Genomic DNA, 27,309 nt, shown 5'->3' with positions numbered 1-27,309 from the left:
CAAGTCAGGTTAAATTCGGGTTTTGACGTGTTAAAACGGGTTTGGGTCAATTTCGGTTTAGGTCGGGTTCGGTTCAGGTCAATTTTTTACAGGTTACATTCGGGTCGGGTCATCTCCAGGTCAGATCATGTTCGGGTTCGAATCTCACATAATCGGGTCAACTCAGGTCTAGGGTTGGTTTCAGGTCGGGTTTGGGTCACCATTCTTTCGGGTTTAGATGGGTCGGTTATTAATCGGGTTTGAGTCGGTATTTCGGGTCGGATCAACTTTTGACAACTCTAATTATGACATAATAATATACGCTAGAGGAAAACACTTTCCTTAGCTTGGGTAGCTTAAGTAATCCAATATGTTTTCTCAGTGTGTACACAACTTTTCGAATTGGAGTACTCTCGCTCGCTGTTTCTTTTTGTTTGCTAGGATGTTTATTTACTTATAAAGATCAATGTTTCCATCTCCTCACACGAAAGATTCTAAATGGAACGTACATAAACGAGCGAAACAAGCAGCAATCTCAATAATGAAATGTACGTCGTAGTAGTTAAAATTGAGAAGATATACTTACAATGCATACATAACTTCCTACGTTGAGAAGATGAAATGCTTCAAAATGATGACTGCATAGTAGCTAACATTCACATGTTAGGTTTTCTTTGTTTCTATACTCACTCAATCACTTACAATGTCACCTCTTCTTTTAATTGACTATTTCCACTGTAATTCTAACCACTATTCCACCTTCTTACGTTCACTACATCACTATAAATAGATCATCACTTGCATACTAATCTATCATCGATTTAAGCTACTTTAGCCAGCAATCATCATGTGTTCGAAAATGAGCGTGTTCAATGTTTTGGTGCTAGAGTTACTACTACTAGTAGTTGTTGCTCATGCAGCAAGACCGCCGAAAGCCTTGAATAAAACATGTCTTGAAGATGGCAATGTAGCCTATTCAGGATCTTCTCCAAGTGGTGTACTGCGAGTTGATGCGTATCAAGATAGCTGCCCTGATGCTGAATCAATAATATTTTCGTGGGTCGAAAATGCTGTGCTTAATGATCCTAGAATGGCTGCTTCTTTGCTTCGCCTCCATTTTCATGACTGTTTTGTTAATGTAAGCATCATCTCTATCTTTCTAGTCTAACTCTTACTATTAAACTTGTTGCAAAATAACATGTTACAATAGAAGAAATTTTAATGTAACTAAGTATTCCCGTTAATTTAGAGTTAATAAACTGAGTATGACTTTAATGAACTTATGTATGAGTGTATGACTTTGTTTGCCAAAGAGGTCAAACTTAATCAAATGGTTTATAATAATAAAAAAATTGTCGTTAAAAAATAATATTGTACTCGATGAGATTAATCCTAAAGCAATTATTGCACGTATATTATTTTACTTAATAATTCAAATGGAATAAGATATAACTAATGGTAATTATATCAAAGGTTTTACCTCAAAAGTTAATTGGGACTGTTTTGTTGAATGCATAGATTAACATGAAGCCCTATACAAATTTGTTTTAATGTTACAATAGTATATAGATAATTTGATTTTTCTTTGTATTTGTAGGGATGTGATGGTTCGGTATTGTTAGATGACACTGGTAACTTTGTTGGAGAGAAAACCGCTGCACCGAACTTAAATTCTCTAAGAGGCTTTGAAGTGATTGATTCCATTAAATCGGAATTGGAGTCTAATTGCCCTGGAGTTGTTTCTTGTGCAGATATTTTAGCTGTTGCGGCTAGAGATTCCGTTCTTATGGTAATTTCTTGGTTGAGTTTTATTTTCATGAATAAAAATTAAATATTTTTTTTAAAGGCTACTGAGCTTTGTCTGATAATATTTTTATAGTCTAATGGGCCTGGGTGGGAGGTCCAGACAGGAAGGAGGGACAGTTTAAGTGCTAGTAAATCAGCAGCAAATACCAACATTCCAGGCCCAAATTCAACAGCCCAAACCTTGGTAAAAATGTTTCAAAATGTGGGCTTAAGTCTCTCTGACATGGTAGCTCTCTCAGGTAAAATATGCTTTAAGTTTGGCTTGCAATTTATTTATGCACACATTATTTTGTTGCAAGTTAATTTACATAAAATTAATTTAATAATGGCGAAAAAGTTGCAACTTCTTGCATGCACTCAGATGTAAGACGATATTGATGTTCATTTCAATTCCAAATGGTTAGACTTTTACTTTATTTCCATCTGTTCTAAGTACACCCAAGTGTATAATAGATTGCAGCTGAAAAAGTTAGGAAAACAATGTATACTTGTATAGCTGTATAGTCATGAACTAAAATTTTAAAATGACATTTTTTTTAAGGTGCTCATACTCTTGGTAAAGCTCGGTGTTCATCCTTCAATTCTCGGCTTCAAACCAGCAGAGGGGACATCAATGTTGATTTCTTGCAATCATTGCAGCAGCTTTGCTTACAATCTAACAGCAACAGCAATATTCTAGCTGACTTAGACCTAGTAACTCCAGCTACATTTGATAATCAATACTATGTTAACCTTTTATCCGGAGAAGGATTACTGCCCTCTGATCAAGTCCTTGTAGGCGGCGATATTGATCAAACAGGTGAGATTGTCCGATCATATGCCGAGGATGAAGGTGCATTCTTTGAGGACTTCATTGCTGCAATGCTCAAGATGGGAAGCATAGGAGTTCTTACTGAGAGTGGTGAAATTCGTCGTAATTGCCGTGTTATTAACTGATGATGCATAAACAAGTAGTTGGTGGAGTATTTTAATTTATACTATTGTGTGAACTGCTAAGTGTTGCTGTTTGGAATTTTCTAATTTATGTGTTAAATGTAATCGTGTACTATGTATGGCTAAGAAGTTGGTGAACTCTGATTTGAAAATCATCTGAAATAGAAATCCATAAAAACTATCCTAAACATTGCGCACTGCTCTTTAAATTGTGTGCAAATTCTGTTTTGGGTTAGATGCAAATCAAGTAATAGTAGAGTTTTGTCATTTTAGTTAGGAAGATTGAATTGGACTGATCTACATGACAAATTGACAAGTGAATAATTTATAGGATCAAAATTTTCAGACAATCTCAAATAAATTAATTTCACGAAAATAAGTTGAACGAAACTAAACCTTAAGGTGATCAGACAACCCACAAGTCAGGACAAAGTGTGTTGTAGCAAAGATCAAAATGAATACTTTAAACTTAGTAAAAATACTACCTCCGGTCCAAATTACTCGCAACTTTGGGGTATTACTTGTGAGATATAAAATATTTCAAAGTTGCGAATAATTTGGACCGAAGGTAGTATACTCTTTTAAAGTAGCACGTAAATAAGCTCCATGCCACTCTTTACCAACACACTAACACCGCCCAATTCCGGACACAATTCATATACTATCCGTTCCTAATTATGCCTTGACTTTTATGGTCACTTTCTGAAAACTTTGATCACAAAACTCACCAACACAAATTACAAACCTCAAACAATATCAAGAGATCTTGTTAGTCAACTTTCAATACATTTCAAAATTTTAATGTTATAAATTCTAGGTGTGTTTAAATTTAAAAGGGACAGAGAGAGTAGTTTATAATATAATGATGATGTTATTGAAAGATTGGTGTACACTTATCATTTTTCTTTATTTTCCCTGGTACGAGTGATTATCAATAAATATATGGTACATATCTATGCTATTACTTTGGCAACTTCCCACTCCAAGTTGGGATTAGAGCACCTACTCTCATGACTCTAGTCAGTTACCAAAATGATAGCGGGGATGAATAAGTTACTACATACTACACCATCAAAGCTCCACCTAGAATGCCTCAATAATAGAAGCAATAACAATGCTGCGATCAGGAGACCTACTGTAGACAGTAAACTAACTTTGGCTGATAAAATTATCAGGACGAGAGCAAAATACCCAACATTTACATTACATACACAGCGCCCAGGTATTTGTAACTGATGATACATTGGCTCCAAAACGTCATGGATTCCATTGACCCAATCCTTAATTAGACCATCACTCAGATGCAGAGCTGGATTATGAATTCAGGTTCCTACAGGTATGCCAAAAAACAAGATGAGAAAATCAGCACTATTTTACTCAGTGGGGAGGGGGGTGGGGGTGATGGGGGGAGTTATTTTGAATGTCCAAGCGAAAATGAAATACTTTGACTGACCACCAGAGTTGCTCTTCCAATTCCATTCCTGTGCAGCCTGTGGGCCCTGCAATAAATGACCCATAAGATTAAAAACTAACTCTAAAAGACACTAACTTTATTTAAAGCAGAGACTACAAGACACAAGAGAGCTAGGAAGTACTTGTTGGAAGCGAGCATTGGCTAAATTAGCAGGTGCCTGTAATTGTGGATAAGAAGCCTCCTACAAAATAAAGCACAGTATATCAACCCCTTACAATTATTTAATATACACACACATGCAGACTTGCATTCACAATCGCGGATGTTAGGCCTTATATATCTCAGTAACAATTAATGAGAAGGAAAATAAGACCTCAGATGGGACAAAGTAAATACATGAAAAGTTGAGCCACCCTAAAAATATTAATATATTATACACTTCCTAAATTTAACAGGTTGTGCTTTGAAACATGTCATATTAAGTGATAACCTTGACAAAAAACAAAACTTGCACTTACATTGTTAAGACATAAAATTTGATATAATGAACAATAGTTGTAGTATATCAACTCTTAATCCTTAAAACACCAAATAAAATGTTGCCCTCCTTTCAAAAAAATAAATAAAAAAAAAACGTTGCCCTATTATATCTTTATACGGACAAAAAAGAAAAATCCATCTGTTATTTTTGTTCTTCCTACAAGGAGTTTTTTTTTTCGCGTGACAAAAAGTCTGAGAAGGAAGAACATTAAAAGAGCAGCAGGAGTATTAATTAGACAAGAATACAGTACATGCATTTCAGAGGATTCAAAAGCTGGTGATACTGCATAGGATGACCTCCCTCTACGTCCATTATTGCTACCCACTCCTTATCTATACCCTTTCGTAAATAAATTTTACCCAGAATAGGTTACAAAACCAAGTTCCACAAACACCCTAATCCCTACCATATTAATACTGCAAATTCTAATCACAATTCTTCAAATTAACATAATGCTATGTTCTCTGTCATCTTTTCAATATATGAAGTTCCTAAAGAGTTAAGATTATAAACACAGACGACTTGTAAAAGAACCTGATAAACTAATCAAGATTTAACCCTCCAAATCACCCAGATAGCCCGATCACTAACAGCCATAAGTACAAGCTTTACACAAAATAGATGTACATTTTGGGTAAAGAGAGTCTTATGGTTCTAAGCCAATCATCGAGGAGCAGACAGAGCCTGGAAGCAAAAGGCAAAGACTTGAGGCATAGGGGAAGCTGCTGCATATAGTGTAGTAATACAGAACAACCAAAGTAGTCAGTAATGGAAGCACCAGAATCAAGGCAAGATCAGCATCACAAGCAGAAATGTCAGCAATAAGGCTTGGACACTCTGATGTGACATGCCGAGGAAACAGGGTCGAGATAAGAATTGGCAATCAGACTGCAATGATGGCAATTAAAAACCCAGACAAGGCAAAGGTGAAATTTCGAAACATAGCTATTGATATTGTTGGTTTAATTAATAGTTTGGGTTTTTTTTTTTTTTTTTTTGTTGTAAGCCTGTAACAAGAGTCCATAATTTACCGATAAAGGCTAGGAGCGGGGGAAAAAAGAAAGAAAAGATATAAATGAGCTGCCTTTGAAAACAAGTGCATGATTTGAAGTTATACAATAAAGGGTTGTAGCATAGATTAGAATCGGGACAAATATGTCAGACAGTGCCCAGGATAAGCCAAGTTATACCACCCTTTATACTGACAAGAAGCCTGAAAAAGGAGAGTACGAAATTGAAATGCTTAAACAGTAAATTAAGCAACCTACCTGAGCCATAACGTTGCCCATACCTCGCGGAGCCTGGTACTATAATCATAAAGAAAACAAGACAACAAACAAAAGTGAGCAAAAGCATAGTAAATTGTAAAATAAGCATTTATAATAGAAAACATGGACGATGACTAACCATTGATGACAAAGGCGGATTCTGTAACTGCTCAGTGTTGCGAAATTGTGTCTGAAACTGCGGTGGTTGTGACTGAGTTGCCTGCTGATTTGGAACAGCCTGCAGGCTTGGCTGGTTAGATGGTGTTAGAGCAGTTGGCTTCTGCTGTTGCTGCTCATATAACGCCAATTCCTCGGGTTTCACCCACTACATATTTTGAATGTACAATTTCACATGTTAACTTAAATGAAAGAAAAAGTAAGACAACAAATCTAAGAAGTGAAAGAAATACCATCTTACCCTGCTTTCACCAGTTATACTGTTATAATAATATTTGTACCCATCAGGAGAGGTATGCTCTGTCCAGTTACATTTAACTGGAGCTGGTCTAGCAGCAGCACTTGCAACAGGTGTAGAAGATGTGGAAGGTGTGTCAGAGGGTGGTGGGACAGCAGGTGTACTGGAAGCTGTTGTTGGTGTGGCACCAGCCCATTGTGACTAAACAAAAGGGCATTGCTTATTAGAGTATGAAAAGACTAATAACTACTCAGTGCATGACAACCAAGCACAGAAAATAAAGCTCACAAGACAAAGATTATGGTAAGATAAGCAATTAAGATCAATTAAAATACCGTAGTATAAATTTATCTACATGACAATCCCTGTACAGTCAACATTTACAAACCACAATTTCAGTAAATGAATCCAAACACGACAATCCCTGAACAGATAACCTTTACAAACCATAAAGTCAGTACATGAATCCATACAGGTGGGTATGCTTGCACGGATGCACACACACAACACAACACAACACACACACACACACACACACACACACACAAACACACACACACACACAAACACACAATATCACTTGTCTGCAAAGACGAGAGGTGAAAACATGATATATTACCAAGTAAGTCCAGAAACAAACCCCTAGAACTACAATTCTTTCATGGAAAAAAATTATCATACAGCTAAGAAAATCATACAAAAATCCATAGAAGTATAGCATAGTATCAAATTGTTAAAACAAACAAGCAAATAAGAAAAATGCACTTGCAGAATTGTCTTTTGCCCACCTGCTGCCTGGAAGCCTGAAAATTCTGCTGTACTGGTTGGTTATGCATTGATGGTTGCATCATTTGAACCTGTTGTTGAAGTTGAGAGAATGCCAGCTGAGATGACTGAAAGCTAGCTTGCAGATTCTGTCGCTGTTGTGATAACATCTGTGTTATCTGAGATGGAGATTGTTGATAAGGAAGCGGTTTCTGTGGTGTTGAAGTAGGCAGCTGTGAATTTGTGTTTGTAGATGCAGCATTAGGTCGGGGTTGTATGGTCATAGGTGTTGTGGCACTCTGCTGCGCTTGAAACTGAGTAGGCATACTGCCAGTTGAACCATGAAGCTGTTGCAATGGATATGGTTGGCTGTATGGGGCTTGAACACCAGCTTGGGGATAATGTGGCCTCACAGAAGCTTGAGAAACAGGTGCCTGATTATATGTTCCTGCACCTTGATGTAGTTGTAAGGGAGTCGGGATGTGCTGAGGTGACTCAAGGGGCTTCTGCAAAGGTGATATTTGCTGGCCACTTGGAGGCACTTGTGAAAAAGATTGTTTGAAATTCTACAACCAACGTTTAAAAGTTACTAATAGCACATGAAAGCGTAGAGAAAAAAAGGAACACAATGGACACACTTACATAGAAAAAAGACTTACCTGTGGAGATGTTGAAGCAGCAGGAACAGTTCCTCCAATGGAAGCTTCTGTGAGCCTGCCTCCAGGACCAAAATGAGAACCCTAGCATTTGGGGCAAAATAAGTGACTAATTCACAGTTCATACTACTCGAGTTATTGCTATTTAAAAAAAAAAAAAAAAAAAAAAGAGAGAGAGAGGGAAAGATTGGCAATACATTGTAGCAAAACCCTCATGCTAAAATATGTAGTAAGAGAGGTAAAAAGGTGTAGATATAGTGGGGTAAGAGGGGTATGATGGTAACTGAGTATATCAAACGATTTATGTAACTAGCATAGTTCAACCACATATATTTTCTCTGATTTCAACTTTAACAACATACTACAGTGAAGCTAGATGCTCCACGTCCACCTATTTTTCTGAGAAGTATATATACGTGATAATACTTCACATATATCCCAGGCCTTGAAATACTCCCTCCGTCCTTTTATTAAGAACCCGTATTCCTTTTTGAGGAGCCCAAAATTAAGAACCTATTACTATTTTAAGGTTGTACTATATGAGAATATTCTCCACTTTTTGATGAGTTGTCATCTCTATTTTGTACTTTTACATCAATTCCCAACACTTTCTCTCTCCCTCTCTTCAACTATTCCCAACCACTTTTTTTCTCTCTCTCTCTAACTCCACATGCACTTATGTACTTTCACCAACTTTCTTAATTCCCGTGAAAAAACCCAAATAGGTTCTTAATAAAGGGACGAAGGGAGTAATTTTTTTTGTTTCAATTCTTCTTCACAGGGATGTCAGATGTTTTAAGAAGAAGTGAACAAAATTAGATATTTTCCACTTACAGGAGTCGCAGAAATTGCTGTGTCACCAGACCTAGGAGGAAACTGATTGCCAAACCCATGGACACCAACGCTTGGAGATGGGCCTAGATTTTGCGGGCTCATAGGCTGCCATGCATTTGGTGGTCCCCGACCACCCATAGGAACAGGAATATTGATACCTGAGGCTGGCCTGAAAACATAAACGTATAAATAACAAACATCAACAAACAGATCGTCAAAACAACTTATAAATTGTCGACAGATAGATCATCAGACCATTTTAAATTAACATTTTTCTGAACTTTGAAATTGATAACAAAAAAATCCTTGCTTCCCCACCCCCACAAAAGAGAATTTTATGAAAAATTGTACTGTACCGGATTCCTTGTGGTGGGGAAGGACCGAAACCTGGACTTCCAAAAGCAGGATTAGCCCTAAGAAAAGCAAAAGAAATATATTGAATAAACCACCTTGAAAACCCCCTTTGAAACCAAGATATATTCATTTGCAATTAAGGTATATCAGTAGCAGGCTAGCAGCCAAATATTTAGCATCAACCCAAAGAATTCACTTACACAGCATTTTATACCTGAAACTTCCTCTATTAAGGTAGTGTAATATTATAAGAAGTCAATTTTTACTAATCAAAAGCCTATGTTAGACATTAAGTCCCATGGTAAGAAGAGTACAGCAATCTCTGTATAATTAGTCAAAGGATGAAGAATATCAAACTCTAATTGAAGTTAGAGAGGTATTTTCTGCATTATTCACAGGTCTCATTCACTGGTTGCTCCACAATGCCAGACACAATATTCAACAGACAACACCACAGTAAAAAGAGCACAGCAATCACATTGATATACTTTGTCATATGATGAAGATTATCCAGAGTCATTGTCTGCGTATAAGTTTTGTTTATGGGTCTTATTTACTGGTTGCACCACAATGTCAGACATAATATTTAACAGAATAACAGCTAACATTGAATCAGATAACACCATAGATGAGCCAAAAAACATAGATAGGCAAATATTAAAAGGCCCGACGGATAAAATGCTAGCAAACCACAATCCAAAACAAAAGAAAATTACTGGACACATGAGCAAGTTAAAGACTTACAGGTAAAGAAACTATAAACAACACCAAAATGTTCAATGATATTATTGTTCTACAAGTTGGGGTTAATTGCAGCATCTAGTGTTTATTGACAAAGAACAGAGACGTTGATCATCACAACAGTTCCAGAAGAAACACATAATGTAAGATACAAATTATAAGCATAGTCAAACCTTGGTTCTCCAGCCCTAGGCCTCTTTGGATCAGCAAACCGAACAATTAGAGGTTGATCACAACCCTACAAGCAAATTGAGTTTGTCGAATAAGATACTATCACAACCCATGCATACTATCAATGGGAAGAAGATAGCAACAAAATTTTTTACAAATAAAATAATCATAAAATATATAAAAGCATACTCTCATTGTAAATATTCCATTTAGAGTGTTGATAGCTGCCATTGCCGAATCCTTACTGGAAAACTTGACAAATCCACAGCCTTTACAAAAGTAGTCATAAATCAGTGACAAAGAAAAACTGGTGACAACTAAGAAACAAACAAAGCAAAAACTACACTAGGTATGTAGAAGGTTGTCAAGGTTTCTTCTATGGGGTTAAATAGAATCTCTCTCCATCCAAAAATAAGTGTCACGCCTTTCATAGGGAAAATACAAAAAATGATGACTTCATCAGTGAACCAATCTCTATACATACCTTTGCATGTGTGTATAATTTGGCTACTGCTAAATAGTGAATAACTAAATACTGATTGAAAGTGGGAGGAAGAACTTCATAACAAGAATTCTTAAATTCACACACGGGGCCAGAAAAGAATTATCATTTGGACCACACAGTGACAGATATTACAAACCAAAAAGTCAAGACACGGAGAAAATTTAAATTTTCCTTTTCCTCCACGGCCCAAGGCTAGATAGCTATGTTCCAATCACCAATGCTTTAACAACAGGGGTATCAGTTCCACTGAGACATAGTGCCAATAGATGGATCAACAGAGTTACTCTCCATAAATAAAAGAATTATCAATCAAACGACTGAGAAAGGTTCACATAAATCTCACTTGGGGTACAAAAAGAAGCATTAAAAGTAAAAGTACAAATGAATTTTTATTTTCAGGAGGGGTGAAGGGAAGGAAGAAGGGTAAACATAAGATAGAATAGTTATTAATAGAGAAAAAAAAAATTATCAAATTAATCAGCAAATAGCACAAACCTCTACTCTGCTTCCTTTCATCACGCATGAGGTATACATCTTCAATACGACCATATGGTGCAAAAATCTGTTAAACGGGAAAATGCAACTAAATATGTAGCTAGCATTCAAGGAATTATAGCACAACAGAAGTAGATAATTTTACAAAATTAGAAAGGCCTGAAAATTAGGGCATGAAAGAGCAGGTAACACCATAACAGAAAAAGACCAAGGTTTACATATGAAACAGCAGCAGAATTACAAAAAATATTTAATACGGAGTAACTACTAGTAGACATGACAAGGCCCCACCCAGGCACCTATCTCAAGCTGATGACTCCAAATGTCCCTAAATCCCACCAAGGAGTATAAACTTCTAACAGGTTTAAGCTACACTAGTTTTGTGCCCCGTGCGATGCCCGGATTGTTTATTGAAGTTTAAAATAAAACAATTTATCTAAAATATATATGTTATACGAATTTTCTACTCATGGATTATTAATCACTTGATAATCATACTTGTCCGTTTATGGGTATTAATAATTGTACAAGCAAAAAGTACGGCCAACTAAAACTGTGATCTCTTTTAATTTTATCTGAATATCTAGTGAAAAAACTTAAGAAAACGATTATATACATGCGTCTTTGATATTTTATTTTTTCCTTCTATACGTCTATGGATCCGTCATTTGTATAGAAATATTGGTATTTTATTGAAAATAAAATTTAAAACTAAAATTTCTATTGAAAACAAAACTCTAAAATAACTTTTTTACCCTACTAGATCTATCTAAATTTCATTGAAAATAAAATTCTAAAATAACTTTAATTTTTTATCCAACTTTTTTATCATAATTTTACAAAAACAATATATTCAAATAAATCTTACGTGGCATAATTATAATTAATTGTCATCTACGTGGCACGACACTTGGCGAACAATTGGAATACCTAGTGTCGTTATCTCGTTGTCTGGCTAAAAGTTTAGCTTTATATATTAGTTATATGATGTGGCTTGGAACAAATACAAAAGGTTAAAAACAATATTTTTGCACAATGAAATTTTTGGTTCCAGTAGTACCATGAATTTTTTTGTTACTAGAAAGTCTTATGATAGTAAAATGAAATGTATGGAGGTGCTCAATAATGTTTGGTAGGACTATTGAATATAAAAGTTTGTCCCACACGTGAGTAGTGCCTTGGTAGTACTCTATAAATGTTTTAGGTTGCTGGAAAACCTTTTGGTGGTACTAAAAATGGTTCTGAAAGACCTAGGAAGGTTTCCAGCAGTACTGGAAAGTGTGCCGGTAGTACCTCACCAGGTAAGTGAACAATGCAAGACCGATGTGTATTGGCAGTACTATGAAGGTTTTTAAACGATACTAGCAAGTGTTGGGAATTATTATAACATTTTATAATGATAAATTGTAACGTTTTGGTAGATCTGTCAAGTTTAAAGTTCTTTTCATACGAGCCTTGGCAGTACTATATGACGGTACTAGAATATTATCTGGTAAAAGTTAAAAGGTTTCCGGCAGTATTAAAAATTAATCTAATAGTATCTCCACAGGTAAGTTAATTGACACAAAATGAGTAGCTTGCCCCAGTTATTGGCCAAGTGACCTCCCATTGCTATAGATACAATCCCCAACCCCCAACCCCCCCCCCCCCCCCCTCTCTCTCTCTTTTCCCAGGCACATACAGAAGTTGAAAAATCGGGTATCACTGTATCCTGTAGGCATGTTTTGTGGAACGTGGAGAAAAGTTTTACATATGTGATTGGGATTTACTTAGTTGCATTTGAGGCACTCCAAAAAGGAGATTTTGTGGAAGTACAATGAAGTTGATGATCGGTTTACCCAAGTTCATTTGAGAGTAATCAGAACTCAATTCAAGTCTTTGCACAAGAAAAGCTCTAATACATTATTCCTTAGATCTAATTCAAGCTGTTGCCAACCATCCAAGGATAATTTGCAAGGAAATCAATGGTAAGATGGCAGTAGAAAAAACTGCAAACCTAGACCGCAAAAAATCATTTCAACACAGAAACTATTCAAGTGAACTGAAATCTTTCACAATCATCCATTAACAGGTTGTTGAGTTCCTATCTGTAAGTACAAGTGTACAACATAACTATGATGGATGTAAAGACCTTGATGGCTAAGGCTGTAAATGCCGTCATGATAGAGGTAAAGGAGGAATACAAATCCCCCTTACCAGACAAGAATGGTAACAGCAGTTCTTCACTAGGTTTTGGGGAAGAACCTATAAATTCTGAAACTAGCTATTTTATCATATATTGGCACAACCATATGACTAGAAAGAGGGAGCTATCAAGTAGAAGCCGTTTTGAGAAAAGATTTAAAAATCTTGCGATAAGCAGATTTAAAAACCTTGCGATAAGCTAAAGGTAATAATAAATTAATAATATCAGATCAAAAGATGTACCTAAAAATCTAAAATTACAAGTGCTTTAAATGAATAGATGGTATTAAAACACTTAGCGGAAGGCTTGCAGAGCTTCTCCATCATAATGCCCTTTGATTTTACCTTAGGAGTCACTACAGCTCGAAAGCTGGCAGTATTACACTAAACTTTTGAACTCCAGCAAAAATTCTTACAGTCTTACTGTAATCACTGCCAATCAATTATTCACCTAAAACTACTAATAGAAAGGGACGGGAGACCCAAAATTTAAGGGAACAAGAGTAACTTTTAAAAATATTGAACCAAAAAAAAAAATATCAATCTTTTGATAAATGGAGAGAAGCAGAACACAGCATAAACAACAAGAATGCCGATAAAATCATTTACAAGGAAAGGAAGGTGAGCATAAAACTGTAAGATTGGTGAGAAGGTAATGTTATAAGAGAGAAAGATGAATCAGTTGTTTAACAAGAAGAATAGGTAGGGAGGCAGTAGTGCTGAATGGGGGTAACATAGAGGTGAAGGAACACTTTAAAACTGTTTCTAATGGTTTGTAAATCAAAGAGTAGACCCTGGGTGAGTAACAAGAGTCTAGGACCTCATGAACCCCCCCCCCCCCCCCCCCCCCTCTCTCAATTATTCAGATGGAAAGAATTTTAATGCCTATAGGAAAAAAAGATATTAACATTTATGCCATTAGATGTGATGATTTAAACAGATTTCGGCTCAAAGACAGCAAAAGATCCAATTAGGTTTAGAAGATGAACAAGACATTAATCATAAGAATAGTGGTCTTCATATTAACAGATGACCTGATGACGTGTCATTCAAAAAATTTCAGCAATGTTGAGCAATAAGGTGAAGTGGTAACATACTTTTATATTTATTAACCTCATCAGCTGGATCATATGAAACAGACTATGGACTACAAATACCAAAAAAAAGATAAGAATTTCCAAATAATACCTCCTCCACTTCCTTCTCTGTAGCAAGCTTGTTCAGTGAACCCACAAACAACTTGTACTCAACTGTGCCTGACAAATTTAACAACACAATGAGCTTTAAACAATCAAGCAATAATGCAGAATGGTGCCTATTTAACTAGTTCATGTCATCCCTTCAAAATTTAAAATCTCCCACCACCAAATTCCAAAATCTCCAAAACAAGCAATACAAAAGATACATATTTTTTTTAACAAGAAAAGAATGCAAAAGATCAATGGAGACAGATGCACCCCCACTGGCCCAAAGACATTTTAAAACACAAAAGGGAATCATTAACTTCAAGAGAGATAAATTTGCAGCTAAATCATACAAAAATACTCCCTTCGATCTGGTAGAGATACTCCTAGCATCCTAGGCCTCCAGTGATGATCACATACGCAAGGAAGAAGCATGGCAAAGGCAGTAAAACCAATTAATAACAGTGATGATCACATACGCAAGGAAGAAGCATGGCAAAGGCAGTAAAACCAATTAATAATGCAAGGGCGGGGGAGTCATTAGCATTTATAATTCTGTTAAGAGGAGTTTGTTATAGTGAGAGAAGAATCTATTAGCAAGTGGTTGGCAGGCTAAGTTTAATTAAGGGAGGGAATTCAGTTGTAATAAGCATGCGAAAATTATTGTTAAGCTTTTGCTTAGTTGGAGAGCTCCTTTCCTCTCGAATGAAAGGGTATATTGAGTGATTACACTGATCAAACAATACAATCTATCCCCCCCTCTCAATTCTAATTGCTGTTTGTAGTCTGAGTTTGCTTGTAGGTGGCTGATTCCTAGCACGTTCATTTATGTTTGTAGTCTGAGTTTGCTTGTAGGTGGCTGATTCCTAGCACGTTCATTTATGTTTGTAGTCTGAGTTTGCTTGTAGGTGGCTGATTCCTGGCATGTTCATTTATGTTTGTCACATTTGGCATATCACATTTAAGGAGAAAGAAACTTTAACCTAAACATAATCATGAGGTATCTTGAGAAATTTGTTTCAATGTTCAGTTTCAATATATTCATTTTATAAGTATAAATTATACACAATTAAAGATAATACTAAAAAAATATGTATTGAAAGTTTGAAAATGTCAAACGGGACAAACTCAGGGAGCCATGTATAGTTAGCATAGTCAGGAACCAAGATAAAAATAATACTACCTCCGTTAATAGTTATGTGCAACTTTTGCCATTTTTGTCCGCTAAGCATTATGTGCAACAAAAAAATTTCTTTCCTCTTTTAGTAAAAAAAAACTAGTCAAATGTCATTTTTACCCTCATTTAAGAAATTAAAACACAATTACTAACTATAATCAAATTTAATTAATCACTAATTCTCACCCCAACCAACCCAATCTAATTAATCAACTCTTCATCTTTCAATTCAAGAAACCCATCTTCATCTTCATCTTCATCTTTTCTCTCTCCTCTTTCAATCAAATTATCTCTTTGAATTTTTTTTATAGATCTTCTTTCTCTCTCTTCAACATCAATAATTTCTTAACATTTCTGGGATTTTGGGGTGGTTTTTGTTTAGAATTTCGTCGGGCTTTTGCGGTGGGATTTCATCGGATTTCGTGGGGTTGGTGGTGGTGGGTTTCGTGAAAAATGGTGGTGGTTTCGGGTGGGATTTCGTTGGGTTTCGTGATGGGATTTCGTGGGGTTGGTGGTGGTGGGTTTCGTGAGAAATGGTGGTGGTTTCGGGTGGGATTTCGTTGGGTTTCGTGATGGGATTTCGTGGGGTTGGTGGTGGTGGGTTTCGTGAGAAATGGTGGTGGTTTCGGGTGGGATTTCGTTGGGTTTCGTGATGGGATTTCGTGGGGTTGGTGGTGGTGGGTTTCGTGGGAAGTGGTGGTTTCGTGGGGTTGGTGGTGGTTGGGTTTCGTGGGAAGTGGTGGTGGGTTTCGTGGGTAGTGGTTGTGGTTTCGTGGGAGTGTTGGTGGTGGGTTTCGTGGGGAGTGGTGGTGGTTTCGTGGGGGTGGTAGTGGTGGTGGTGACGCCGCCGTTGAAGGCGGCAGTGGTGTTGATGAAGGTGGTATGGGTGGTGTTGGCTGGTCTTGGTGGTGGCAGTGGGTGTTTGATTATTATTTCTCCCTACCTTAATTACATACCCCTAGAATACATTAATCACCATTATCAAATTTTGCATCGTGAACCGTGAACTCCCCCAAAGTTGCACATAACTATTAACGGAGGTAGTATTAAGAATCTAGTTAATAGGGTGAAAGAATATGGGAAGGAAGAAAAAACAATTTTTTAAATGAAAGCCCAGAGCATTATCTCAGAAGCTTAACACATAGAACCCTGAAGATTACATACCATTACCAAGACGTTCACGTTCACCGTCAGCATATCTAACTTGTATAGGAGCAAGTCCCTGAAGATGACAAACCATGTATAGTTAGCATAGTCCAATATGCCAAACTGGCTCCAGAGGCAAGATAACTCACCCCAGGCAAAGTATATTGGTTATGTAGTGCTCTAATTGCCCTGTCTGCTTCTTCAGAAGTAGCATATTTGATAAAACAACACCCTGCAGAAGTCAAGAATTTGCCCATAAAATGATTCACTGAGCTACTTTATGCATCTAGCAGTGAGATATTAAGCAATGAGACAATAAAAAGGGACAAATAACACACATAATGCACAGATGGTGCAATAAGATGATACAACTCTAGTAAAATGCAGTGAGAGCTACATAAAATGACTTTTGGATTAAAGCATCAAATGTCAGTGCAGTTAGACTGGTCCTGAAAATGAGGAGCCAAAATGGCCACGCATGACATAATGAACCACTCACACAGCTGAATCATTTAAAAAGGTTCACAAGTGAACATTGGAAACTCATATAACTTACCCATTTTTAAGAATGAAAAGCAAGATATTCTTGCCCTAATAATCCTGGGTAAGCACCCAGAATTGCATAATCCGAGAGGGAAAACAGCTCTTGAATGTTCACAAAGAAAGCAATACATGGGAAAAAAAGTGTCGCATTTAGCCAACATAGTAACCAACATTAGTCTTACAACAACTCTCTATGAAAACCAACATAGACGACTCAAGAACATAATCTGCATATCCTGATGTAACTTCCAAAAGCACCAAGTGGGTCCATTGTCATAGGTCTGTGAATGAAGACGGTGTGACCCCAAGGAAGAGAATCGAAGGGGGAAAAAAAACTAAAGGCACCTCATAAAATCGCAGCCTCTATTCCAAATTAGTATGAAAGCAGGATAGCAGCAAATACGGGTAAAAAATACTTGAAATTTTGTACACTGGGCTCGGGAACACGAGCTTAACAATCCGGATAATACTCCGGATTGACACACCTCATTAACAAGGCATAAACCATTGGATAAACTAAAAGGGTCTCCATATCATAGAAAATTAGATACCATAAAATCAACTACTCCCCCCTACTAAGGTATCTGGCAACGGCAACCGGTAGTTCGGTGCTCAACATTCATAAATGACAGTCCAACTACAGCTCCTTAACAATGCCTGTGTTGATCCAGAATAACGCATTAAACTATTAATGTATAATAGGTCCATCTTGTGTTGCTACATTACTGATACGAAGCCTCACTACAACTCAATCAAAATTCAAGAATAAAGGTCAAAGATACATCATGCGACGACCGTTGCAGCCCAAAATTCAGCACTTTGTGGCATCAAACATATATAACACCAATAAACAAAATATTTCTTCCCAAAAGGATTCTAATAATATTATACCTAACCACGGCAGGCAAGCTAGTCAGGCCTAGAATGTAAAACGATGTGACAAGAGCTCAACCATAAAGACCAAATAGAAAATTAACAATAAATACTTGTCTTTCCCAAGATAAGATCATAGCAATACATCCAAGACTCACAAAAATAAACCACGCAAAAGAAAAGTGGAAATAATATGCTACAGATTTATACATAAAAGCCCCTGCAATGCCATTGGTTGAATATGACAATAACGACATAGCAAGATAAGGATGTGTGTCAGCTGGTTCAAGTGACAATTCCTCCAGCTCAGCTCAAATAGCTACAAGTTTTACTTAATATCGACCAAACTAGAGACATTTTTGGTAGATGCAATATTAATTCCAGCTAGTCACAAATAGTCAACTACATTCTCAGACATGGTTTGCAGATATCAGTTGGAATCGTGAAACTCATTGCATGAAAAGAGACGAACAGTGCCCAAGATCACACAGTAAATAGGTAATATGGGTCATGGGAAATATTAAATTGCGCACAAATACAATCTTGAAAAGTATTGCTCCATGAAAAATACTGAGAACCCAGAATAATACATCGCTGAGAACCAGCAGATACTAACTGCAGCACAACACTTGCTTCAAAAAGCTTATCAGCCTAACAAAGTTAAGGATGAGCAAGAATAAAAAAAAGATACTACGTATATCAAACTTGTTGCCATCTAAGAATATGGGCACCATACAATAAACCCTTAAATAGAAAAAGCTGTCACAAGTCCAAAAGCTTTCACGCATCCTGTATTCTTGACTACCAAAAACTAAAGAATGATACCTTTAAGATTTTAAGGAAAAGCTGCCAGCATAACAGACACATAGTATTTAAAAAAAACAAGGCAAATGCTGAAAGGAATTGTCACTTGCTACAAGTTTCACCAAATCAACAACTCAAACGACCTAGAATCCGTCAGATTTCGTAACCTGGAATCCGGGAAGCTCACAGCTGAGCCAGCTTTTTTATAGATTTGAAGCTGAGATATAGGAAAATTTTATCCACGTTACCATAACCTGTAACTAGTGTGCAACATTAAAAGGATGCATTGGAAAATATTGCTTATCTTTAACCTAAACTTATATATCCAAGCACCCATCCCACATAGTAGTGTCTAGTGATAACCAATAGACATCAATAGTAGTAGCACAGAGATTAAAATCATTCAATTAGGACGGAACATCACAACATTCAGCAACATCTTAGATGGTATCAGGCATCAGCAATATTAAAAGGAAAAAAAAAAAAAAAAAAAAAAAAAAAAAAAAAACCCCGATCACTGCAAAATTCAACCACACACGAGACCTAGATTCATAATCAGAGGCGCAGAATTCAGTACTGAGAGAAAAATAGCTAACTTTACGAAATGGCTTGGTTTCGTGTGTTCAATTGAATCAACTGTCATATGGCCGTACGATGGGGATAAAGCCCTAACTAAGGTAAAATATATTCCGGAAGGTTAATGGTCAAAAACCAGGAAAAAATCCCGCCATCTGTGATTAGACAATGCTACACCTTCGGCAGATGAGGAACCAACCAATTCCTGAAGATAACGCTTGTTGCCTCAAGCACTTTAATCTTTAAAACAAAGAACCAACCCAGAAACAGATATAAAACGATACCAACTACCATGAGAAAAAATACTAACTATACAAGCTAAATAAAACCTTATTAAATAAATGCAAAAGAAAAACTGAAAAAGTAATGAATCAAAATGTATCCACGATAACACACTGCCGCATTATGAAGAAACGTGCAGTATACCACTAGACAGCTACCGAATCTTAAAAAGCCAACATTCTAAGTGAATCCAGCTAAACTGAACTCATTAAAACTAAATTGCCCACAAAGCTCAGGACTACACTTTTCAGATTCACCGAGTGGAAAATGTCTGTATCTAGCATAAGAGACTTGGAATTCACTGCAATTTCCTCAGCAATAAATACAATCATGTCCAAATGTCAAAATCCTACAGTAGGATAATGTGTGGAAACTAAATATGTTCTGATGCCTTACACCAGTGACCAAGCTTTATACGGAAACAAGAACTTAATCCATTGAATCCCTACAGAAAGAAGTATTGCCATATAAAACTACTAGGCCAACAGCAAGAGGCCTGAGAGGTTCAGGAGGCAAATCATCAAAATATCCCATAATTGCACCATAAAGTGTCACCAACATCAAAGCCAACTCATCCAACATTCAGGCAGCTAAAAGGAAATCCAAACTTATCAGCCTAACATGGTAAAAGAAATCCAAGGCATCCAAACTTTTGCTATATACCATGGTAAAAGAAATCTGACCAACAGGAGCCCCTTTAGATTAAATGTCATAAACACCCATTCAAATTATAATCCAAAATTTTTGAGTGTACAAGAGTTTCAGAACAAGACATCCTGACATACAATTAGCTATAGATCTGCAGAAGACATTCCCATTACAAATGACTTGCTGGGTAATGCCTTCCCCACTGCTAAAGCCACTAGTACTAGAGCAGGTGCTCCAATTTTAAGACTGGTCTACACAGTCAATCTAAGTAGGTCTACATCCCTTGCATCTTCTTGTTTGACACTGCAGACTTAAAAGAAAGGTCGCAACCAAAATCAACAGGCTCGAAATTGTTGCAAAAACTAACTGAGACGAAACATAGCTTACACTTGCTCCCCATCAACCGCACATCACAGAAGCACACCTGAAAGGAGAAAGGGGTACAAACAGTAATTATTTAAAACAACTCAAAACACATACCTTGTTGCTGCCCAGTTCTCTTGTCTTTTATCAAGGCAACCTCCAACACCTTTCCTTGTTCTTCAAACAATGGTCGGATCTGACAAGAATAATCATACATATTAGAAATTTTTCCAAAAAGTGCAAAGAACCATAACAAGGCAAGTAGGCAAGCAATTGAATCCACTCGCAAGTTGAATAGTACATTACAATTGCTGATTCCCACCTACATTGTTTCTGTTCTTAGTTTATTCTTCTATTTGTAAGAAATTGCTAATATGTTTTAGAAAACAATTGCGCAGACCTTCCAAAATTCAGATAAATTGTATTATCTCCACCAGATTTAAATGGTAAGGGGTAAGACTGCATATATATCTAGATCACCTCAAGCTCTGCCTATGGCAAGATACAAACTGGATGGTAGTCTTGTCATTCTAGCTGCAGATTGTGCGCAATATAGTCTAATGATCACTACCAGAACCCTCACAGAGGTTTGGGGGAATAAGAGAGAGGTGTTGGGCATAAGAAAGAGACGCAAACAGTACAGACAAGATAGTGCCAAGAAAACCCTCTGCAAGCACCCCCCCCCCCTCCCCAAACAACCTAAAAAGAGGAAATGCAAGCATAAACAGTCCTAGTATCATAATAGGTTTGGGGATATTGTAGATACAGCATTTAAAGGATTCAAACTATCAACACAACCCACAAAACTAGGTGAAATTCAAATTCACTTTTTGCCATAAGTTTGTTTCCACCAAAAGTGAAAACATAGTAAGAGCATGAGTCATATCCAGCTCAAATAACCTAGGATATGCATTTACACAATAGATGGAAATGGAACAAGGAGCATGGACTGCATTAAGCCTTAAACAGCATCAAATCTACTGCCAACCCATATGTACATCTACGCACAAAATGCAAATAAAATGTTAACACAGTCACATTAGGCCACATATTCTTTAACAACAAAGAGTTTCTCATCCACACACACAACCAAAATTAACACCAGATACAATTTTCTTTGACTTTGATTACCAAGAGTCCAAAGATCAGAAAGAATTACATGTGAAATAGAATAATTTAGACTAGCTTACCTCTTCTTCTGTCACAGTTCTGGGTACAGAGCCCACAAAAAGCTTAACAAAATTTTTCCCATCAAAATGCTCTGGAAATGAAAATAACCAGTCAGATAATTAACAGGGAAACAAAGATACATATCATATAATGACGACCAATTCTTTTCTTCGTCCTTTATTTTCACAGAGGAAAATGATGGTTAAGAGGGAGAAGGCATGAGCTGAAATTAAATAGAAATAAGAGGAATGTACATGTTCCACATCACACCAAACAAGGAAAAAAAATCAAATAAAGATGAGATAATTAGTCAAAAATCAGTCAACTATAAGAAATTAATTCATGAAAAAAGAACTTTGACGAGAAAGTGTATGTAGATTGTAGACCATGAATCGCAACAAAAAAAAACAAAGAAAGCAAATCACTTAGTCAACAATCAAACGCGCCTCATAAAGACAAAAATTACACCAACAAGCTCCAATGAGAAGCTACATCTTCATGAGTAACAAGATCACAGAACTAACAATCATGTCCATAGTAAGAGAAATGTCAGAGCGAGGAACACTCAAGCTACATTTTTCACGATAAAATTTGCCAAATTAAGATCCTAGTGTCGCAATTCAACCCCCTTTCTATGTTTAGAATTTAGATATTTCCTAGGCCTTTAAATCAAGTTTTCTAGGCCTTATACACAATTATTATGTTACAGCCAAACCAATGTTCAGTGTAAAAACAATGTAATTCAAAAAATAAGTTCTTTATGGATTGATATCAATGAAAAAAAAAAAATTCAAACTACCTACCAATTGTCGTCTTGCTTTAATACTTGTATAGTGTTATAGACCCTCAAACTCAGTTCTTGATATTTAATTGATAAGCACGCACACCACACCCCAATTGACCCTTGTCCCAGTTTTTATCGTCAATAGGCAAGAATGCCTCATCTTAAAATCAGACGCCCACTTGTATTCCTGCGTGCAAACAATTGACAAGCCCCTTTTCACTAAAGATACTAGGCAAAATGAGTAAAGACTATAGTTACAAGAGCCTGAATCAATTAGGGGTGGCAATTCGAGTTAGCAGGTTGAGTTCTGGGGGTCAATTTCGGGTTGTTCTTAGAAACTATCAAAAATAGTGTAACACTTAATATTATTAAGAAATATGAAATTTGGGTCAAACCGGGTCGAATTCGGGTTGTTCGGTTGGGTTCGGTTTGGGTTCGGGTTTCTCCCAATAACTTCGGGTTCGGGCCGGGTCATAGACTGCTAGCCCTAGAATCAATCAATTAAAATGCTTATCACCGGTTATTCAAAATGAGATTCAAAGTGAATTTGGTAGATTTTACAGTTTATGAAACATTTTACTAGTTATACACAAGGAAAATAAGGATATTTAGTCAATAGAATTTCACCATGCAATGTAATATATGGTAGCATTTTTTAAACTTTACTCATTGATAAAATTAAATGGAAGAATCAAGATCCACCTAAACAATCCAATGGTAGTAATTAAGTGATTATTGAGAAAATAATTAGACCTCATTATTTATATTCTATAAGTATTCCTTCCTCCCTTGTCATTTCATATACCATGATCCAAGTTCTACACAGCTTTTAAAAAGACTATACCTAATCTATACAGAGCCCTGACTAGGTCTTGTCTTGAATGTGGTTCATCTCAAGGTAAGTTTAATAGTGAAAGAGGTTTACTTTGCAAAATATAGAAGCTCTCAAGCTAAAGTGCATAACCCATATAAGCCCATAATCAACTTAAGCTTGTAGAGGGCTCAATTGATAGAGAAGGTCAAAAGCTCCTTTGGCTTAGTAGAATCCAATATCCTGGGCTTAAGCACAACCCTTGCAAGGCCATTCAGCGGGGCTCATGAACCCACACGATAGATTTCTAGGACATATATACTCCTTGAACTTACCTTTACTTTGAAAGCATCTCCAAGTACCCCTAGGAATATGACATCTCAAGTGCGTCATTGCATGGGGGTAGCTATGTTCAAGAAGAATTAGGAGATATAAATCTTTGTGCGCAAGAAGCGTTGGTGCAATTGCACACTTTTTACCAAGATGTGTTAAGTCATTAATGCAAAAACTATCTCTCTCTCTCTCTCTCTCTCTCTCTCTCTCTCATCCTAATCACCACCCAAGATTACTAAAACTAAATAAGTAGCCAGCGATTTCAAGCTTCTCTCTTCTTTATTTCTGCCTCTTCTTCGACTTCTTCATCCATCTTGTTATCCCTCCCCCCCCCCTATTATTTATTTGTCTTTTTTTCTTTACATCCATTTTTCCCTCTTATTCACCTTTGTTTAATTTTTCTTCTGCAATTTTATACTGAACCCCCCCCCCCCCACTCTTCTTCAGGCAGTACCAATATGTCAGAATAATTAGTGACTGAGTATGTTATGAAATATTAACTTTGTGGTAAGGATTCGTATCATTTATAACTATACAAGTGTATTTTTACGATTTAAAAAATGGACTAAAATAATCCCTCGAATTTGAGGACTGCCTTCGCAGAATCATTGGATCCAAAAAAGCCAACTGGAAAAAATTTAAGGCCAGGCCTCAACAACATGAACTTACAAGTAAATTTATCAGATTTTAAGCAGGGGGAGCATTTTGCATGAAACAACACTTGGATGGAGAAATTAGATATGGCAGATGTGAACATATGCCCTCTGCTCTTAATGGAAAAAAGTAAAGTCCTGTAAAAGTAATAAATCGCCTGATATAACTCAATTTGAGAAAGATGAAGACTGTGTTGATGTGAGCTTGTAGGTGAAGTTAACTAATTTATTAAGAAAATAAAGTTCCTCAAAGTTGTAACACCTTCAGAGAAAGTGTTCACAAATTCATATTGGACAATTACTAGCTCGGGTTAGGTTTTTTGGTGTTTTTTTAGGGAAAACCCATTGAGGAGGAAACTCAGTAATTGATTAAAATCAGGCCACAAGATAGTTAAACGTTAAGAGAAAAGGTTGACACATACATGTTGCACCACCATTAGAGGCCTTCCACACGAGAAGAGTGGGCAGTTACTAACTTGGTTCATGACTCATTCTAGTAGCCGATTTCTTCCAAACTAAATTAAATCAAGACAAAAAAAACTCCTAACTTGGGAGAGGCAATTATAGGTTGTTTTAAACTAAATTAATTCAACATTCAGATCCTCTACAATAACAGAGATGATATTGCAATTGGAACACATAAAGCTTAAATTATACAAGTATTAAATTCAACTGTGAGAGAGAAGATAATTTACCTGGAGAAGCACCACGACCGGAGAAAGGGAAGCCACGTTTCTGCCCAGCAATAGAAGGAGTAGGTTGTTGCGGCATCGGCATCGGCCGAGGCGGAACCGGTAAGTCATTCCCAAAACCAGCTTCAGGAGCTCCGACATCCCCGCCCAAACGCCAAAACCCACCAACGGGAGGATGATGAAAACCTCCGTTATCGCCAACAGGGGGTAATTGCCGAGGAGGGCTTTCGAACCCGCGGCGGCTACCAGAGAAGCCGCCGCGGTAATTTCCAGGACTACGGCTGTGGTCCACCGGAGGACCATCGGAAAACCGAGAAGGGCGGCGTTGTTGGTGGTGGAAATTGCGGTCACGGTCACGATAATCTCGGTCGCGGTCGCGGTCACGATCACGGTCACCTCTGTGCCTTTCCATCATTGGAGAGTGGTCGGAGAATCGAAACCCAAACCCTAACCCTAAGAAGGTTGGTTCGCCGGAGAAATAGAGAGAGGAGGTGCGGAAGAGGAAGAGTGTGTGTTGCCAAGGGTGAATATGTGCGATTGATGGGCTGATGTGATTAGAGTGCCCGACTAATTGTACTTCTTGTGTTCGATCTAATTGTAGTATTTTTTGTCAAAAAAATAAAAAATAAAAAATAATCTAATTGTAGTACTTGTACTCATCCTTTGAGATTGCTTTCGTTATTTCATGATTTTTACTTTATTTTAGAAAAAAAATACACTTTATAATTCACTGATTTATTTTTTAATGGTTTATTATCATAATTCGTATTATGCTATTAGTTTGCCTCCAAGGTCACAATGATCGATAATCGGTTGAAAGAGTTTTTTTTTTAATAGCCATATACCGTGGTCCAAATTTTAAAAAAAAATTAAAACAATTAAAAAAATAATCCAAAATTTTCGGCCATTTATTACCCACCGTCAACCCCTAACTCCACCCCTAACGGACTTACAATGCATGGTTCGTGCAGGCGGATGCACGATCCACATGGTGCATCTCCTTCAAAAAAAAAAGCGGAAAGAACATTGCATAGAAATATAAAGAACATTTAGTTTAAGTGAAAAGAACATATTATAAAATTGTATAGAAATGTAAAGAACATTCAGTTAAAGTGCAAAGAACATGTTATAAAATTGTAATGAACATAATGTGCAGTTAAATAATGTTTTTTATCTTCATGTTCTTTGATTGTCAGAATAATGTACTTTTATTTGTGACATATGTTAATTGTTTATTTTGAAATATTCTTTGAATTTTGTCTTTAGATTATGGTGGTTGAATAAAAATAATGTTCAATACAATATATTATCATTAGAGGTGATAAAATATTCGGGTCGGGCTGGGCCTTAACATAATATCTCGTGTCAAACCGGGAAAATGTAGTGGGCTTTTCTGATTTTTTTCGGGCCGAGTTTGGATTTTTTTTTTTACTAAAAATGCATTTTTTAGGCTTGTCTAAACCCGCCCTATTTTCGGGCTGGATCGGGCCGGGTCGGGTCGGGCCAAAGTCAATCACCTCTAATTATCATGTTTTTAATTAATATTACGGATGTTCTTTAGATTTACATATAAAGAACATGAAGTTGGATGGTTTTTTTTACAAAATAGGTATATGTTCTTTATAAAACAACTATATGTTCATTACAATACAGTTATATGTGATGTTCTTTATGAAATAGCTATATGTTCTTTACAAAACAAATGTATGTTCTTTACTGAACAACGGAATGTTCATTCAGCGTTTTTAAAGAGAAAACGGATGCACGGAGCATCGTGCATCCGCCTCCATAGAAAAAATTTCAACGGTCTTAACCTCGCTAGAAACCAACTGGTCACCGCCCTAACCACACACCTACACGGTTGGCCAACCCTTTAAACTCCCTATCACCCACCGGATCCCCGAAACCACCTCCTAGCCAACTTCGACCCCAGAATTGATTACACAAGATTTAACAAGTATGGTTAGCACTTGAGAAAGGTAAAAATGAATTAAACTATATTTTTACTTTTGAAATTAAGATAAAAACAATACTAAAAATATTAAAATGAGTATATTCATTGAAACGCTGTTTTATTAAAACTGTAAGTATGTTAGCTTTGATGCTTACAAGTTTTTATTTTGAGCTTAACATATATATTCCGTACCACCTAGTTAAATAAGTTAATAATAAAATTAAGTCAACCTAACAAGCTCTGCCTCGTGCCTTA

General features: G+C 36.6%; 2 protein-coding genes across 3 annotated transcripts; one reads left to right on the top strand and one right to left on the bottom strand.

Moving 5' to 3' along the window:
* Positions 1–838: 838 nt before the first annotated feature.
* LOC145631265 (peroxidase 40-like) lies at positions 839–2,721 on the top strand. Its single transcript, XM_081683352.1, has 4 exons — positions 839–1,117; positions 1,577–1,768; positions 1,859–2,024; positions 2,327–2,721. The coding sequence occupies exons 1-4, from the start codon at positions 839–841 to the stop codon at positions 2,719–2,721; spliced, it is 1,032 nt and encodes a 343-aa protein (XP_081539478.1).
* Positions 2,722–3,566: 845 nt separating this feature from the next.
* Positions 3,567–25,692, bottom strand: LOC145631385 (flowering time control protein FCA-like). Of its 2 annotated transcripts, none has more exons than XM_081683458.1 (19): positions 25,104–25,692; positions 21,848–21,918; positions 20,775–20,853; positions 16,718–16,800; positions 16,587–16,644; positions 14,250–14,317; positions 10,878–10,944; positions 10,067–10,146; positions 9,880–9,944; positions 8,968–9,024; positions 8,612–8,780; positions 7,781–7,861; positions 7,145–7,687; positions 6,360–6,557; positions 6,081–6,266; positions 5,942–5,980; positions 4,314–4,373; positions 4,162–4,217; positions 3,567–4,048 (listed from the first exon to the last, which is right to left on the bottom strand). In XM_081683458.1, the coding sequence occupies exons 1-19, from the start codon at positions 25,513–25,515 to the stop codon at positions 4,033–4,035; spliced, it is 2,388 nt and encodes a 795-aa protein (XP_081539584.1). In that variant the 5' UTR covers positions 25,516–25,692; the 3' UTR covers positions 3,567–4,032. The 2 variants fall into 2 exon arrangements, with proteins under 2 accessions (XP_081539584.1, XP_081539585.1); XM_081683459.1 differs by having other exon boundaries at positions 4,172–4,217.
* Positions 25,693–27,309: the final 1,617 nt, after the last annotated feature.

Source organism: Chenopodium album, chromosome 5 (genome assembly GCF_948465745.1).
Source record: "Chenopodium album chromosome 5, dcCheAlbu1.1, whole genome shotgun sequence".
Classification (NCBI taxonomy): Eukaryota; Viridiplantae; Streptophyta; class Magnoliopsida; order Caryophyllales; family Amaranthaceae; genus Chenopodium; species Chenopodium album.
The sequence above is the reverse complement of the archived record's forward strand: the minus strand, read 5'-3'. Positions and strand labels throughout refer to the sequence as shown.

Coding starts and splice junctions, on each gene's coding strand:
- LOC145631385 (XM_081683458.1), bottom strand. CDS start 25,515: ATGATGGAAAGGCACAGAGGTGACCGTGATCGTGACCGCGACCGCGAC. Junction 10,945..14,249: donor CAGAGAAGGAAGTGGAGGAG/GTATTATTTGGA, acceptor CCCGTTTAACAG/ATTTTTGCACCATATGGTCG. Junction 7,688..7,780: donor CTGCTTCAACATCTCCACAG/GTAAGTCTTTTT, acceptor CGTTGGTTGTAG/AATTTCAAACAATCTTTTTC.
- LOC145631265 (XM_081683352.1), top strand. CDS start 839: ATGAGCGTGTTCAATGTTTTGGTGCTAGAGTTACTACTACTAGTAGTT. Junction 1,118..1,576: donor TTCATGACTGTTTTGTTAAT/GTAAGCATCATC, acceptor TTGTATTTGTAG/GGATGTGATGGTTCGGTATT. Junction 2,025..2,326: donor TGACATGGTAGCTCTCTCAG/GTAAAATATGCT, acceptor ATTTTTTTTAAG/GTGCTCATACTCTTGGTAAA.